The 18,712-nt window shown below is 38.5% G+C and overlaps 1 protein-coding gene across 1 annotated transcript in view; it reads right to left on the bottom strand.

Annotated features, from left to right (window-relative positions):
- LOC102171438 (ankyrin repeat domain-containing protein 26) overlaps positions 1-18,712 on the bottom strand; it is an 81,840-nt gene that overhangs the window by 20,890 nt on the left and 42,238 nt on the right. The window contains exons 20-29 of the mRNA XM_018056849.1: positions 14,901-15,146; positions 14,419-14,667; positions 13,937-14,185; positions 12,817-12,899; positions 9,222-9,373; positions 8,820-8,940; positions 7,685-7,908; positions 5,847-5,880; positions 1,852-2,802; positions 77-229 (exon numbers count right to left, since the gene is read on the bottom strand). Of these exons, the coding sequence (XP_017912338.1) occupies positions 77-229; positions 1,852-2,802; positions 5,847-5,880; positions 7,685-7,908; positions 8,820-8,940; positions 9,222-9,373; positions 12,817-12,899; positions 13,937-14,185; positions 14,419-14,667; positions 14,901-15,146 (2,462 nt within the window). The remainder of the gene's footprint in view (positions 1-76; positions 230-1,851; positions 2,803-5,846; positions 5,881-7,684; positions 7,909-8,819; positions 8,941-9,221; positions 9,374-12,816; positions 12,900-13,936; positions 14,186-14,418; positions 14,668-14,900; positions 15,147-18,712) is intronic.

Below are 18,712 nucleotides of genomic sequence, written 5' to 3'. Positions count from 1 at the left end.
GCTGTCCATGAAAATGAGCATCCTAAAACACTTTATCCTACGTATTAACTGTCGACACATTCAATTCCACACATACCTGACTTGTGAGTTGACGTAAGTTGCTCTTTAAATCCAATGCCTCAACTTCTAACTTGGCACGGTGACATGACATGACGTCCAGGGATGCCTCCAATGCAGACTGCTTTTTGAAGGTGTCAGACAGTTCTTGTTGAAGGTGTTTCACAACTGCCTAATAAGATGCCTTGTCACTGAGTTTATCAAATCACTTTACTATTACGTTATGTTAGTAATAGATGACTCCAACACATGTACTTTGAAAACTATCACCATGGACACCAACTCACCTTCTTTTCCTCCTCCCTGAATGTGGTTACAGACCCAGAAGGGCTCCCCACCGGCCTTCCTGATATTAAGTTCCTCAGACGAAGGAGGCAGCCCCACTGTCCACACCCTGCCCCTCCTGATAAATCTGCAGAGCTTCACCACCTCACGTCCAGAACGAAACAGGTGTGTAGGTGGGACAAGCGGTGGAAAATTCCACACTATGAAAACATTTTTCCTCTTTCTTTATTAGAGGCTTCAATTAACATCAGAGATCGTCACATATTCAATCCGGTGCTCAGATCTTTCCAATAGATTCCTTCCTCAGCAAAAAAATGAGGCCATTCCCTTGCTACTTATCTATTTTATATCTAGTCATGTGTCTGTGTTAATCCCCAACTCCTAATTTATCCCTCCTCCCCACCTTTACCCTTGGCTAACCATAATATTCTGCAGGCATCTACATGGGAAAGGATCTGAAAAAGAATAGATATATGTATACCTATAACTGAATCAACTTGCTGTACATCTGAAACTAACGCAAAACTGTAAATCAACTATATTCCAATATAAAAGAATAATGAAACTTTAAAAATGAGGTTGCTCCTATGCCTTCAAGGAGCCTCGATAACCTGGCCTCCACCTGCCTCCAGACCGCAGCCCCTACAGCCCTCTCCCTGGCTCACTCCTCCCTGCTGCGCACGAATCCTGCCAGCCTCCATTTTTATTGGGTAAACTGGTATTCAAATGACAGTAATTGACCCTTAAAATGAGAATTAGGAGCAAACTGTTTGTAAAAATGTTCTAAGTAAATGGCGTAAATAGCAGTGGAAGATTAAATCAAGAAGAACTTGGTTAAAGCTCACCACTTGAGTCCCAAATTATGATTTAATGACAAGTATATTTAAATGGCTTGTCAATGAATTCTCAATTTAATTACAACTCTTTAAAGAGTTGAGAGGCCATAAGAATAAATGACTCAAGCCTGAAATGTTTTCCAAGTTAATTCAAATTTACATGAATAAAACTAAAATTATACCAACAAATATGACAAAAAAGTGTGACAAGCTCCTGAAGCCAAAGTATGATATATAAGTAATAGCATCTGGGAAACCTGGAATTGACTGTCAAGGTAATCCATGTTACTGTAGCTTAATTTCAAAATATTCAATTTAAGAGTTTCTTTTATCTGCTTCATCATGATACTGACATGTGGTTACATAGAGATTAAAATTAGTATCTGAATAGTAAAAGAGTAAATTACTAATACCCATCTACATTAAAAATTTAGAACTGAATCTCTTAACATTTCATAAGTGACATGATGTCTCCACTCAAAGTGAAGCATCTCTCGGGTCTAATTTTTATTTGCCGGATACAAGGTGTGCTTTTAGGCTGGTTTAGAGACCATAGATTCACAGCCTGTGTGTTTTTTATATTCAGCTAGATTCAACATTTAGCCAGAATTAAGAATCACTTTGCATTTTCTTTCAGGAAGGCAGAGAATTGTTTCTCCTTCTGGGTACTTACTTCTCTTTCTGCTTTCTCATTTTCATACTGATGCATTCTCTCTTCTACATGATTCCATTTGTTGACCAACTCCTTGTTTCTTTCCTCCAGCATCAGAACTTGTTTCTCACGTTCAGCATGTTTTCTCATGATCTGCTGTAACTGGTCTTGGATGCTAATGACCATCTTCTCTTTACTGTCGGCTCTGTTTTGCGCATCGTCCAGTTGCTGTCGGAGCAACATGTTTTCACTCTGGAGTTGAGATAATCTCTCCTCTAAGGATTCCTGCTTTCCAAGGTATTCATTCACTTTGCCTTGTTCGTTCTGATACATGTGTTCAATATCCTCCCTTTGACACTCTGTTTGGTCTAAGTCTCTCTGGACACGTTCTAACATCAAAGTCTTTTCTCTGAGATCATCTCTGGTCTGATGCAGCTTTATATTTAGCTGATTGAATTTATTTTTCATTTTAGAAAGTTGCTGGGAAAGCATCTCATTGTTACTTTCCAGCTTAGCCATATTGAACTCCATTTGGTCCTGCAAGCGTAACCTCTTATCTTCTGCTTTCTGGGAGGCAAGTTTCAGGTCTCTTTGTGATGTCTGACCTTGATCATGATCGTGTGTGGCAGCAGCCAGTCTAGAATGGTAGGATTCCACTTCTGTTTCCAGTCTTTGTTTGCTTTGTTTTGCATTTTCCAGCTCAGGGTTTAGCATTGTATTTTCAGCTATCGGAACATTAAGCTGACCAGAATGCTGGAATATGGCCTTTGTCAATGTTTCCTTGCTCAATTTTTTTGCCTTTTGAGGATAATCATTCTCTCCTTTTACAATGTCAATATCCTCAGAACATTTCTTTTCTTGTTCCTGGTTCTGATTTTTCACTGTGTCTGTTTCCAGTCTTAGGCTGGTAATTTCATCCTGCATGAGGTTTTTGCGCAATTGACGTTTTGCTTTTCTACCACTGTCAGAAACCTAAGTGAGACAAAGGAGACTTTTAGTTAGTACTCAATAAAATGACATTTCATCATTTCCTCTGAAATGAAAGACTAACCTGTATGTTTCTACAATGAAAAGACTACACCAAGTGGATCTCCAAGTGGGAAAAATAAGGTTTGATACAAACCTCAGACCTTATTATACAAGCAGAGATTCCCAAAGGTTCAAAAATTTAATGGAAGACAATGAATCCATGAAAGGAGAAAGAAAGCCCAAGGGACTTTTCAAGAAGCTCAGAACTGAAAGGCTTCTCTCTGAATTACAACAAACACAGAAGGCTTAAAATAAAAGATTTATAGATCTGACTACACTTAAAACTTGTATCTGATGTGGAATATTTATGTAATGGAAAATTATGAAGCCATAAAAAATAATGAAATAATGCTATTTGCAGCAACAAAGACGGACCTAGACATGATCACACTAAGCGAAGTAAGTCAGACAAAGACAAGTCATACTGTGTATATGTGGAATCTAAAAGGAACTTATTACTAAACAGAAAGAGACCCACAGACATAGGAAACGAACTTACTCACCATAAGGGAAAGGGGGTAGGGGAAGAGATAAATTAGGAGGTTGGGTTTAACACATACCATTTTATATATAGACAAGTGCCTATAAAATAACCAGGAAGGATCTACTGTACAACATAAGGAGCTACATTTAATATTCTACAAGCAGAATCTGAAAAGGAATGTGTGTGTGTGTGTGTGTGTGTGTGTGTGTGTGTGTGTGTGAGTCAGTCATGTCCAACTCTTTGTGACCCCATGGACTGTGGCCCACCAGGCTCCTCTGTCCATGGGATTCTCCAGGCAAGAATACTGGAGTCAGTTGCCATTTCCTCCTCCAGGGGATCTTCCCAACCCTAGGATCAAACCCAGGTCTCTTGCATTGCACGTGGATTCTTTACTGTCTGAGCCAGCAGAGAAGCCCCATTTGTATAATATACACACACATATATACATATATGTCTGAATCACTGTGCTGTATACCTGAAACTAACAGGATATTGTAAATCAATTATAATTCCATAACAACACCACTCGCTACCTTTAAAAACACTGCATCTAATACCTCCTATACAGCTACTTCAAGTAAGAGCCTTAGCTCTGTATATATTTAAATAAATGCAATTTCATACAAAAATTGTTTTCTTGAGAATATACTACCTCTCTAACATTTTAAGAGGCAATTACAGGCTTATACCTATTGACAACTGTACTAAGCACTTCTACAAACATCAATTAACTCATTAGCTATAATGATTCTGGAAAGAAAGAAGTTAAAACTATATAAGTAAGCTGCAGGCTTTTCACCAGGTCTTCTGACTCTGTAGTCCTCTTACATCAAACCACAGTTACTTCTCTAGTACAAACATATCAATACAAAATAATCCGCCTATTTCATTCATGGTGTATACACTAATGGTAAATAAGGCAAAATTTAGAGAGGTCTTAGAGAATCATGAGATTATTTTCTGCTGCAATAACTTTCATTCTCTCTTCATACTGTTTAAAATAGTAAGATGGGGGAAATACAATAAGAAACATAATTCTCACTAAATGTATACTATGGCATAGGCATCACTGTTTCCTTGTACTGACACAGGGCACTACACAGGGCAGAGGGTTCATTTTATACAAGTACAAGAATGACTTCCGATGTGGTCTCTGAACTGCCTATAGTTTCCTCCTTACCTTCAGTGGAAGTGATAAACTAACCTAACCATCTGTCAAGGAAGGGAAATCTCTACCAAATGCCAGAATACCTACTGTTAGTAGCAAGAGGTTTTTTACTTTTTTTTCTTTGGTGGGAGGGGGACTTTTATAAATTTATTCTAAAGAAACAACTTTTTAAAGTGTGCAAAAGTATTTTTACAACTGATGTCGCAATTTTTACCAATTGAAAAACTGTAAATGATATGAAAAGGCCGTTGGTAGGGTACTGCTTAAAAAAATGACAGTGGAGCCAAGAACAGACTCTGATTTAGACACTGAAGGTGATGACGTGCGTGGTGTGACCAACACGCTCACTCCAGAGCAGGGGGACTTTTGGTCGGGTAATGCCGTCGTCAGTGGAGCACACACGGTCCTGGCCTAAACCGCAATCAGGGTCCCAGCTCTGAGAGACAGTCGCAAAAATTTGAGATCAATTCCTATGGAAAATATTAAAGGCCTCTCCTTGGAAGAGGCCATGGTGTGTCCCTCCCTACCTGACTGCTGTAGGCAAATGGATTTGAATTACAAATACTACTTTCCCAAGCTCTTCCTGAGAACTTTTTGTTGTGGGAGATCTGCTGCTAGGACCTCGGGCATGGGACCCGGTCCTCGTTTGAGAGGGACATTGGGTGGGGGAGTGAATTCCTCTGCTCTGAGATGCCACTCGGGAGCTCTGCAGAAGGACAATCAACTTCAAGAGTGTTTGCTTTCTACCAACTGCTGGAAAAAATCCACGGGGAGCATTCCTGCACCTCTTGAGGACACCAGTTAAACACACCTGTCCTTGAGGACTCTACTGTGAGGCAGAACCCAGCTGGGAAAGCTGGAACCAGCTCTGAGCTGTTCATGGAGCAGGTGGACGAGGGCTGATAGGCACAGGGGGAGGGGGTTCACGACCCTCAGCCACCTGCCAGATGGCAACGGGGAATTTTTAGAGTAAAGCATATCACCATACTTGGAATCAGTTTCAGATGACTGAGTTATGTCATCAAGGTCATTCATGTAATTAATTTGTTCTTTGACCTACACATAAATAATACTGGTTCACAATGTCCTTAAAATATGTATAAAATATACCAAGTGTACAAAGGTGATAAATATCTTTATCAAAGCAAAAGCAGAGCCTTCTTAAAAGAACAGGTTTTTATCAACGGGATAATTTTATCAACAGAGTTTCTAAATTATGTTTTCAAAGAAAATGTCTCTTCAGCAAAGGGAGATTTTCTATTTTGCCACCATTCCTTTTACAAAGTATTTTTTAGAGGATAATATATTTTAAAGTTAATTTTTTTTTTACTATACCTTCTTCTTTTCATATGCTGTTTTCCTTGCAGTCCTAGAAAAAACAAATGATTCTTTTCAGACTAAAATTTAATAACTCAAAAATATAAACAATACCTTAACATTTGTTTTTTTATATAACATCTTTGCATTCATAAGTAATTTCTATAAAGGGATGAAACAACAAAAAAGAGTAGCATTAAAGGACAAAGAAAATATATCTGTAATATTAATAAAATATTAAATTTAGATCAAAGGAAAAAGAAAAACCTAACATTACTTGCATTATGTGATAGAAGCAGTATTCCAGGGTTTTTTTGAAGTTGTCATTTTTAATAAGAACTAACTTTTATGGCAATAAAACCTATTTTGGAAGTATTCCCTAAGTCCTTATAAGAAAGAAACCCATTTTTTTTATCACCATGATATTAGCTTTTTGAGGGCTTATTATGCAATGGCTATGCATTATTACAAGCATTTGACATGTCTTAAAGGCATTTTAATCCTCACGATCATTCTGGGAGATAGGTAATATATTAGATCCTTTAGTTAGGAAGACATGGAGCAAAGAAAGGCTGAGGAACTTGCCCAAGACCACACAGCAGTTCACCAACAGCCCAGAATTCAAACCCAGGAAATCTGGCCTGAACACTGCTGTTCCAAAATATGCTAAGAAAGTGATATTGAAAAGTCTTTTTAAGTAATATGATACCAAATGAATCTATATTATTATTTCATGTCTAGCTATAACTACAAATGATAATTCTGAATCTTAAAACATATTTCTAACAAAACAAAAAGACTTTAGATGTAGGCAATATTTAGATGTAGGAAATCTACTTTCAATAAAGATTTGTTTTTTGTAAAGAAATTCATCAATACACATTCATTCAATCATTCTACTGTTTCTTCATGCACCTGACATACACTTACTGAGCACACAATATGTGTTAACGACACTTTTAGTACAGGAAGCATGGTTTTTGTCATTTAGATCTTTATCACCCAAAGTAATAAACTGTAAAAGATTGTTAATTGTTTCTATTGAAAATAAACAAAATCCTCCCCTTTTCCCTGGAAGCTATAAACAACTATGAAGTTAATATGATGTGATGTTTCAGAAAAATCATAGCTACCCATGATGATACTATCAACTAGAATCATCAAGGAATGATTAAATCCTATTCAGCATAACCTAAGTATTTGTAAATTCATGATTATATAATTTTTAAAAGTCTATGTATGATAGAATTAACTTAAGTAATCATCTACATATTCATTTACATAAGAATATTATGCTTCAGAGCCAATGAACAAGCCCTTACCAAAAACTACATATGAGCAGAAGTACATATGTACATAATAATCATGTACAATAATAAGAATGTACAATTAATTTATTGTAATAGTTTACAGATAATGTCATACAATCAATAAGCTTTCTAATTTGGAAATGCAAATAAGATTAAACTCAATAAACACTTCCTCTGCTGGCTCATTTCCAACAGCATACACACTCTACAAACTCCCGTCTTAACATAAAACAAGAAACAAACTCCTTTGAGCTCCACATTCCTCTTCAGTTACCATCCAGGTCTCCATTGCCTCTCCCAGGAAGTACTCCCTACGGAGCTGTTTATGTGTATTCACTACAGTCCAGCTTCCAAGTGGACTATTTACTGAAACGACTTCCTGCCGAAGGCACGGGTCCTCTCCTTAACCCTTCTGCAGTGTTCATCCAGTAAGGTTGAGGATTCTCTTCTCTTGGCCTGTATACTATATTATGCTGCTCTATTTCCAGAAGAAGTATTCAGTGCTAATGTTTCTTCCCCTAGAAATAAAGAATTTGTCCATGTTACCTGCCATCATCTTGATCCACTTTCCTTAAAATGCTGTCATCATTCACGTGTAGCAGGCCACCAGTCAGTGAATCGGTCTTTTCCAATATTGGTGCAATCACACGTTCGTCCTGTGTCCATTTGCCATTGTTCTTTTTCTCTGTTTCCTTCCTGGGCACACCATGATCACTACTTTTAAAAGTCCACAAAAAAGCATTGTTTTCAAATAATTCGACTAATAAAGACTAAAAAACCAATTCTTGTAAAATTCCAACTCTTACCCATATTAAGTCATTGATTAATTCACAAAACAGTTATGAAGTACCAACCATATGCAAGAAAACAAGAAAGTGATAAGTGAAATAAGGAAGGCTTTACAGAAGTGAAGAGAGGAGGTCAACAGGAAGAGAAAAGCAAGAAATCATTCTACTGGAGATTAGAATGTGAGTACACAGATCAGACACACAGCATCTAGGTTGTTTCCTAGGAATCTGGAAGGAAAAGTACAAAACACATGGAAGAAAGTAGAGAGATGCATCTGGAAAGACCTTGGGAAGAACCTCAAGGGCTACACTGAAAACCTGGAGTCCACTGGCTAAACACGATGATTCTTAGACATGGGAGCCATAATTAGATTCACACTATATTTTTTGTTTTGCTTTTAAATACATTAATGTTTAATTTAGGAATTTCCCTGGTACTCCAGTGCTTAGGAATCTGCCTGCTAATGCAGGGGGCACAGGTTTGATCCCTGGTCAGCTGAGGAGCAATGAATCCTGTGCTCCACAACCACTGAAGCCAGCACCCCAGAGCCCATGCTCAGCATCAGGAGAAGCCCCCACAATGGGAAGCCCAAGCACTGCGGCTGCAAAGAACCAGTGCAGCCAAAAAAAAAAAAAGACCCTCAAAGAAAAAGCAACACTTCATTTAGGTGATTTTTAAAATGAGACGTGGCACGTCCACCATGAAAGAAGAAATCAAATTTAGGCGGGGCAGGGGGCAGTTTACTTGTAAACCACCCACATAAGTGACGGCAGCATCATGGATGAAAGGCAGGTGCCTCATCAGTTCTGCTGCCACCAACAACAATTCGGCCTCCATCCATGGACATACTCAAAGTGGTAGGAGGAGAAAACTGCCAGCCAAGAGTACTCTATCCAGAAAAGGTGTCTTTCAGAAATGAAGGAGAAATAAAAACTGTCCCAGACAAAGCAAACCTGAGGGAGTTCATCACCACTAGTCCCGCCTCATATGAAATGCTGAAAGAAGTCCTCAGACTGAAATGAAAGGATGTTCATTAGTGACATAAAATAAATTTAAATCTACAACACACTGGTCAAGGCAAGTATGCAGTCAAATCCAGAATACTCTGATACTGTAACATGGTGGTATGTTAACAAAGTAACTCTAGTATTAAGGCTAAAGGACAAGAGTATTAAAAATAACTATATCCCTAGTAAAATATGAAATTCATAAATCACAAACATTAGCCCAAGTCAGAAATGATTTTACAGGAAAGTAACAAATGACCTACTGTTAAATATTGATATAGGCTTACCTATCAGAACCTTTAGTCTCCATAGCAGAAAACGCCTGCTTGTTATTTCCTCCACTCTTTCTCTGCTGAATCAATCGACTCTCAGCAGCAGCATCGCATACATTGTCTGATACTTTTACTTCACTACTTCTGTGCTTCTTTTCTCCTTCAACCTTTAATGAAAGTTTGACACTAAGAATAATTGCTAGGACTTAATTCTAGAGACTCTGTTTTCAATTTATTATTTGACTCAGCGTTTGCCCTGATTTTAAGTGATAAAAATATATTTGTGCTTACATTAATTTTATCACTTGCAAGTCACGGAAATTTTTGTAAAATGTGCTTCTTTCTGAGGGAAAGAAACAAAATTCCCAAAATTTCAAGAAAGGCTTTCTTCATAAGATGCAATTATTCACATCCAGTCTTCCCCATCTGACTGGCAGAGGTAGAGAAATAAAAACACACAACATCTGGCCTCTTCGGTCTTTACCACCTGGATTTTCCATTAAACAGTCAGATGGAGAGGATGTGGCACCTTGGTGCCTCAGAGACAGAAAGGAAACTCTCTTCTTTCTGCACGAAAGCTATTCTTTCCCCACTGCCTTTTCCAATTCTTTTTTCATTTGGATCCAGGAGATAGCGAAAACCTGATGGTGTTTGCTGAAATATATGAACCAAAGTTTACCAAAACACAGGAGCAGAATGAAACTGAAGAGGTGTTAGTTAGTGTGGAATTCTGGAATACAAGTAATGCTTCCCAATTCCACATTCAATAACCATCAAATTTATAGCTAGAGGGTATAGAAATAACTATCTACCTTTGCCCCACTATTTACCAATAACAACTTTAAAATAAAAACAGGTTAAATGATTTGTTCAAAGCCCCTAAAGTGGCCTTGCCTAACATTTTATGGCACCAAAAGAGATGATACAATTCTGTAATCTTGAATCTGATAAAATTACCAAATGAATTCCTCAAATGAATCAGGTAAGTTAAAAGCGTGACTTCGGCAAAGTAATTTAATTCATTAGTTGGGGTAGAGTTCATTCTCCTTTTTCTCTAAAGGAGAATAGCTAGAATAGCTACATTTTTTTCTTTTTTTGTCTTACACAAAAGAGCAAGCAAGTTTAAAAACCTGCTACTGAAGAAAGAAAAATCTCACAGCATCTCAAACCTCAGTTCTTTCCTTTGGAGATAAACACTTGATATTTTTTCTTTTTTTTGCTGAGGGTTTATACTACCTATGGGCTTCCCTGGTGGCTCAGATGTTAAAGAATCTGCTTTCAATGCAGGAGACCTGGCTTTGATCCCTGGGTTGGGAAGATCCCGTGGAGAAGGGAACGGCTATCCACTCCAATGATATTCTGGCCTGAAGAAATCCATGGACAGGGGAGCCTGGCCAGCTACAGTCCATGGGGTTGCAAAGAGTCAGACACGACTGAACGACTCTCTCACACACATATACCACCTATGTGATAAAATCACACATGTCGAAACTTACTACATTTTAGTAAACAACATAGTGAAGAGGTCTCTCTCAAAAGAGACATCTGAAAGTGGTGATTAAGGCATATGTGGGAGTGCATGTATTTGTTATTAAAAACATCCTGGCCATGTTGTATATCTAAGTGCCCAGGGACTGAGGAAAGCAGAGAAGATCACACATATTCAACCACAATGAAGAGATTAGAGGGAATACGTGTTTATGTCCCTTCTCTCAGCTTCTGCTTTCTTCCCATCCTGTGGAAATGCAACTTATATTTAATCCAACAAAGTTAAAAAAAAAAAACAACACTGCAAAATGTTAAGGAGTTGATCATACTCCTAAAACACTTTCCTTGGTGCTTATTCTGGCTCAGATGGTTACATAGTATGTAGCTAAGTGAGTTTCCCAGTCCATATGAAAGACTGACATAGAATTAGATTGATTGAAGGACAAAAGCCATGAAAACAGTTTCCTGAACTCCTATTATTTGGATGGCAGAAATAATCTATTTCTACACAATTACCCATTTAGATGACCCCACTTTATTCATAAGTAGAAATCAAAATGGACCAGATCATCCAGAAAGGGAAAAACCAAAGCGAGAGCAAATGAACCTCTACCTCTTTTGGAAGCTGAACGTTCTTTTTCCAAAGCTAACAACACTACTTGTAACATGTCTACTGCCTTCTTAAACCTCTGCATATCCTTCTGTAATTCTTCATTTACACACACTTTGGATGCTCTGTGACTATTCGGTGGAGAAGAATTCCCATTTTCTAAATCGGGTTCCACGCTTTCATCGTCACTAGCCCTGCAATTATCCACATGCAGTGGCTTCTGGAACCAGTCCTGTATTGGTTTGCCTTTCTGATCAGTATTCTTAACGACAGCAGGAGTTCCGTGACTTTTTGTTTGAATTACGTGTTTCATCTTACCGGAGCAGACAAGCCACAGACTCGACTGACGTGTCTGTCCGATGTCTGATTTCCAACTAGTGGGATTTTGCCTCATATTGTCTGACATTTACATATCAAACTCTTGGTCTTCTTTCACTTCAAATGTAGCTACCTGGTCCCCTACTTTTTTAATTTTCTGCATCATTATAAAAACTCTCCTCATTTTTGGTAAACACGTGTTCCATATCTAGTTTATCACTTTCAAGGTCTATTTATTTTCACTGAAACAAAGCTTTGAAGATGACTGACAAGCATATCCTGGGGACCTATAGTTTATTTGATAAAAAAACATTTTCGAGACTGGGTTCTTTTTGTTCAGGACATGCTTGGAATACTAGATTCTTTACTGTCTGAGCCACCAGGGAAGTCCAGCAATACTGGAGTGGGTACCCTATCCCTTCTCCAGGGAAATTTCCCGACCCAGGAATTGAACTGGGGTCTCCTGCATTGCTGGCAGATTCTTTACCGGCTGAGCTACCCAGGAAGCCCCTACATTCAGTTATATTATGTTCTAATATCCACCAAAGAAAGTGGATAAAGCATTTTTAGTAATATCTACGGATTTCCCACCCTGAAATGAAATAAATTAGAACGTTACTATTTGTACCCTAAAAACAAAGGTGCAATCTAGAAGGTTCGAGTCTCTTAATAGGCAACTAGGGTTGATTCTGTGACCCCACTCTCTCCCTGAATGTTCATCCCTAGTCAATTGTACCGAGATCACAGGCAGAATGAATCTTTCATCTTGGCATCAGTGGCTGGCGATTTTAATGGAAAAGCTTGAGCCGCTGGGAATAATTTCTCTTTACATATATCTAGGTCAGGGGCCGTCATATTGTTCATAATTTCAACTGCGTAATCTTATGATTCAGTATTTGATATCACCTTCTTAATCATAAAATGAAATTATAAAAATGGAAGAAGTAAACAAGTCAGGAAAATTTTTTTCCCTCGATTCCAAAGACAAACTATAAATTATAATAGATTCTAACAGTATTTTAAGTTGTATAATTAAAGTGCTATAAAAACTATTAAATTATTATCTATCAATTCTAAAAGGGTAATTTTGAAAGGCAATTTTATTTGTTATGGACTCTGTTACACACTGTATTGTGTTGCTAAAGCATAGAAAATGGTATTAAACCAAAAATTTAAATTTATAGTTTTACTTACCTGTAAACGGTTATTTTCATCTCCATCAGGTTTTTCTTGTTCTTCCTCCAATATCACTTCCAAGTCTAGTTCTCCTGACAAATCTGCATGTTTGGTTAAAATTATTTAGAATATTTAGATAAAAGACATAATCTTTATTTAAAACACAGATTTAAAACATTGTATCAAATGACAGCTTAAGTCAATATTTGTCTTCAGATGAATATTTACTTCTTTAAGAAATACTTCCAATGATCAAAAACTTCAACAAACCATTTGGGAAATACTAGATGTCACCAGGATACAGGCACACAAACACCTCAAAGATTCATTAATGAATTCACCCAAGCATCAGTGAAAAAAACAATCAGAAACTAAACAAAATTTCAAAATACAGGACAGACATATAAAGTCACAGTATATTCTCTTCTCTACTTCATCACAGAACCTTTTTAACAACATGCCAAGCTTCAACTGCAGTATTATTCTTAGTTTACAAAATTGCTCTTACTTTTTATGCTTTTATCAGTTCCTTCATCTGAAATGCTTCCCTGTACTCTTCTGACAAATTACTTTTCATTTTTTAAGACTCAACCTGCTTTGTGAAGTTGCCCTTGATTACAGCTCTCTTTCCCCTGATAAAGAGGTATCCCTTTCCTTGTAGCTACCTTGGTACTTTGTAGATTTTTCTAGTGTACCTTTCTAGACTTCTCAGATATAGATCTGAACTGTAAATTATTTCTGCACATGTCTATCCTCTTGGCTTCTAGACTGCAGAGGACAAGTTGTTAAAAATCACCTTAGTATAAACATTCTTTATTTTTTTTCAATAATTACTTGTCTGCCTAGGTCTCACAAAGAGTCCCAGAGTTCTAAATATAATCCTGCTACCCACCCTCAGATGTATGCTAAATACTAGCCTAAACAAACTTGCTTCTTCCAAATTCTATTATTTATTATATTACTATGGTCAGAGGGAGAATGCAAGCAGCTTTCTAAGAGATATTGTTTGGCTGTAGGTTGCATAAAAGGAGTCAGCACAAGGTAGATTTTGCCACAAAATCTAATCTGGAACCGTCAGAAGGACGGTAAGGCCGTGCCCGGGTGGCACACGGCTGAGTGCCCTGGGCTTCTGCATTACCTTCTTTGCTTCCTCTGTTTCCTGGCAGCGGGGACTGGCACGGGTGATAGGGCATGGAATTCCCTACCAGAAACACTGCTGCGTTTTTCGTCTTTTCTTTATCTGTTATGGTCTTCTGTCCGAGTGCTGGTGGATTTTTGGTCACTGATTGGGACACCAACGGACGCTGATCGTCAACTTTCAAATGCCTGGCTCTTTGACAAGTCTCACCACTGAGGCTCAAACTAGTCAAATCCCAATCTGAAAAATCTGAAAACAAAGTCTCCATTTATCAGGATCTGAGTAAGAATACAACTGACTACCTCGTACAAAGTCTTTCTTCAGAGAATCAGTTCCACGTCCTCCTTCCCCTCAAACTCACTACTCCTTCAGAGGTTACTCTATCTTACATGTCACTGTCATTCATAAAGAGATGTTAACTAGCATGTCTCATCTCTTCTACTTTTTATTTTCTAGTATTACTTGGATTCAATTTTTATTACCTTCTTTGCTTCCTCTGTTTCCTGGCAGCAGGGACTGGCACGGGTGATGGGACATGGAATTCCCTACCAGAAACACCGCTGCGTTTTTCGTCTTTTCTTTATCTGTTATGGTCTTCTGTCCGAGTGCTGGTGGATTTTTGGTCACTGATTGGGACACCAACGGACGCTGATCATCAACTTTCAAATGCCCGGCTTTTTGACAAGTCTCACCACTGAGGCTCAAACTAGTCAAATCCCAATCTGAAAAATCTGAAAACAAAGTCTCCATTTATCAGGATCTGAGTAAGAATACAACTGACTACCTCGTACAAAGTCTTTCTTCAGAGAATCAGTTCCACGTCCTCCTTCCCCTCAAACTCACTACTCCTTCAGAGGTTACTCTATCTTACATGTCACTGTCATTCATAAAGAGATGTTAACTAGCATGTCTCATTGCTTCTACTTTTTATTTTCTAGTATTACTTGGATTCAATTTTTATTACCTTCTTTGCTTCCTCTGTTTCCTGGCAGCAGGGACTGGCACGGGTGATGGGACATGGAATTCCCTACCAGAAACACCGCTGCGTTTTTCATCTTTTCTTTATCTGTTACGGTCTTCTGTCCAAGTTCTGTGGGTGCTGATTGATTTTTGGTCACTGATTGGGACACCAACGGACGCTGATCAACTTTCAAATGCCCGGCTTTTTGACAAGTCTCACCACTGAGGCTCAAACTAGTCAAATCCCAATCTGAAAAATGTGAAAACAAAGTCTCCATTTATCAGGATCTGAATAAAAATACAACTCTGACTACCTGTATTTAATAAGAACTTTATTATTTTCCTTCAACATACAAATATTTTATTAACAAAATTTATCTCTAATTTATTCTACATTTAATTTTGCATGATAATATTGTGTGTTCTAGAGACCATGGTTTTAAAAACATTTTTAATGAGTGGTACTACTTTAATTAATGGTAGAAACCTAGACAACATATTAAAAAGCAAAGACATCACTTTGCTGACAAAGGTCTGTACAGGCAAAGCTCTGGTTTTTTCAGTAGTCACATGTGAGAGTTGGACCACAAAGAAGACTGAGCACCAAAGAATTGATGCTTTCAAATTGTGATGCTGGAGAGACTCTTGAGAGTCCTCTGGATAGCAAAGAGATCAAACCAGTCAATCCTAAATGCTGAAGCTGAAGCTTCAATACTTGGCACACCTGATGCGAACAGCTGGCTCACTGGAAAAGCACCTGATGCCAGGAAAGACTGAGCGCAGGATGAGAAGGGAAGGGCAAGAAGAGAAGGGGGCAGCAAAGGATGAGATGGTTGGACAGCATCGCTGATTCAATGGACATGAACTTGGGTGAACTCTGGGAAATGGTGAGGAACAGAGGCCTGGCTGCAGTCCATGGGGTCACAAAGAGTAGGGCACGACTTAGCGACTGAATACCACCACCATCAACAACTACTTTAATTTAAATGAGACAGTCTTTCCTCAATGTAGAAATGTCGTCAGAACTCAGTTTTAAAGCCTTGGATAAACGTCATAATCTGGAGAAGGAAATGGCAGTCCACTCCAGTATTCTTGCCTCTTGCCTGGAAAATCTCTTGGACAGAGGATCCTGGTGGGCTACAGTCCATGAGGTCGCAGTGGTTGAACACAACTTAAGACTAAACAAAAATATCATAAACTTATATAAGAAATGATAGCCTGGTGTGTGACTCATTGTTTCCATGTGAAAATAGGTAAGTCTAGGAGCACACTGGATCCAAAGAGCAGAGGGCCATGAGACAGGAGTGAATACACCACAAAAAACGAAAATGGTCAGATCTAAATTTCTTAAGAGAAGTCAAAAAAAAAAAGCAAGAAATGTAAAAGTGAAACTTATAACCCTGTGTCAACAGAAGGGCATTTTTATCATTTTATATCCAACCACTTCAATGGTTTAAAACAGTGGTTCTCAAGTGTCCCCTCAGAATCACTGAAGTCCAGAGACCCATCGGGTCAGGAGGTCCAAGAGGTCAGAACTATTTTCACAACAACACTAAACATCACTTCCATTCTCATTCTATTCTGAGGGCACAGTGGAGTTCTTCAGAGACACAATATGTGATATTATAACATTAAGGACTAATGGAATTAGCAACTATGATTGTGTGTGCTTGTATTTTAAGTTTTTCAGTTTTATTTTCCAATATAGTGAACAACAATAGACTTAAACAAAGTTTCTTGGAATTTTCAATAATTTTAAGAAGTATAAAATGAACCTAAAGCCAAAAACTTTCAGAATCACCGTTTTAAAAGATTATGTCTATCGAATCTAAGGTATGATTACTTCCCCTACTTCTAATAATCAAAGACACCACAAACACACACACACACACACACACACACACACACACACAGTCTGCTAATCAAAACATCTGATCGGCCTTCATTCATCTGTGTAACAACACTAAAATGAAATAATTATAAGCTGAAATACAGCTGACATATTAGCAAGTGAAGCTTTACTCTAGGTAAAGGTCAGAGTTCAAATGAGCATTTTTGGACACTGGAAAAATCTTCAGTTCAGTTCAGTTCAGTTGCTCAGTCCTGTCTGACTCTTTGCAACCCCATGAATCACAGCACGCCAGGCCTCCCTGTCCATCATCAACTCCCGGAGTTCACTCAAACTCATGTCCATCGAGCCAGTGATGCCATCCAGCCAACTCATCCTCGGTCGTCCCCTTCTCCTCCTGCCCCCAATCCCTTCCAGCATCAAGGTCTTTTCCAGTGAGTCAACTCTTCGCATGAGGTGGCCAAAGTACTGGAGTTTCAGCTTTAGCATCAGTCCTTCCAATGAACACCCAGGGCTGATCTCCTTTAGGATGGACTGGTTGGATCTCCTTGCAGTCCAAGGGACTCTCAAGAGTCTTCTCCAACACCACAGTTCAAAAGCATCATTTTGTCAGCACTCAGCCTTCTTCACAGTCCAACTCTCACATCCATACATGACCACAGGAAAAACCATAGCCTTGACTAGATGGACCTTTGTTGGCAAAGCAATGTCTCTGCTTTTCAATATGCTATCTAGGCTGGTCATAACTTTTCTTCCAAGGAGTAAGCGTCTTTTAATTTCATGGCTGCAGTCACCATCTGCAGTGATTTTGGAGCCCCCCAAAAAATAAAGTCTGACACTGTTTCCACTGTTGCCCCATCTATTTCCCATGAAGTGATGGGACCAGATGCCATGATCTTCGTTTTCTGAATGTTGAGCTTTAAGCCAACTTTTTCACTTTCCACTTTCACTTTCATCAAGAGGCTTTTTAGTTCCTCTTCACTTTCTGCCATAATGGTGGTGTCATCTGCATATCTGAGGTTATTGATATTTCTCCTGGCAATCTTGATTCCAGCTTGTGCTTCATCCAGCCCAGCATTTCTCATGATGTACTCTGCATACAAGTTAAATAAGCAGGGTGACAATATACAGCCTTGACGTACTCCTTTTCCTATTTGCAACCAGTCTGTTGTTCCATGTCCAATTCTAACTGTTGCTTCCTGACCTGCATATAGGTTTCTCAAGAGGCAGGTCAGGTGGCCTGCTATTCCCATCTCTTTCAGAATTTTCCACAGTTTATTGTGATCCACACAGTCAAAGGCTTTGGCATAGTCAAGAAAGCAGAAATAGATGTTTTTCTGGAACTCTCTTGCTTTTTCGATGATCCAGCAGATGTTGGCAATTTGATCTCTGGTTCCTCTGACTTTTCTAAAACCAGCTCGAACATCTTGAAGTTCACGGTTCACGTATTGCTGAAGCCTGGCTTGGAGAATTTTTAAGCATTACTTTACTAGTGTGTGAGATGAGTGCAATTGTGCGGTAGTTTGAGCATTCTTTGGCATTGCCTTTCTTTGGGATTGGAATGAAAACTGACCTTTCCCAGTCCTGTGACCACTGCCGAGTTTTCCAAATTTGCTGAAAAATCTTTGAGTCCAATAATTAATTTCTGAGAATTCCTGAGAGTATAGAGATTCCAAACTGAGAACTTAAGGGTATTGAAACATATACGGAAACATCTTGAGTTCAAGCTTACATTTTAAACATTTCTTGTTCATATGCTTATAAATATCTTTTTTTCAAAACATGGATACCAACAATAACATTTGCCTTATGTATGTCCAATTCTTCAGTTAAATTTGCAAAAAGAAGTTAGGAGTACGAAGAGCTAGCATTTCAAGTATTTCAGTGTCCCTCTTTCCAGAAGGGACTTCCCTGATGGCTCGATGGTAAAGCATCTGCCTGCAATGCAGCAGCCAGAGTTAAGTGTG

The sequence above is a fragment of the Capra hircus genome, chromosome 13, assembly GCF_001704415.2.
Source record: "Capra hircus breed San Clemente chromosome 13, ASM170441v1, whole genome shotgun sequence".
NCBI lineage: Eukaryota > Metazoa > Chordata > Mammalia > Artiodactyla > Bovidae > Capra > Capra hircus.
The sequence above is the reverse complement of the archived record's forward strand: the minus strand, read 5'-3'. Positions and strand labels throughout refer to the sequence as shown.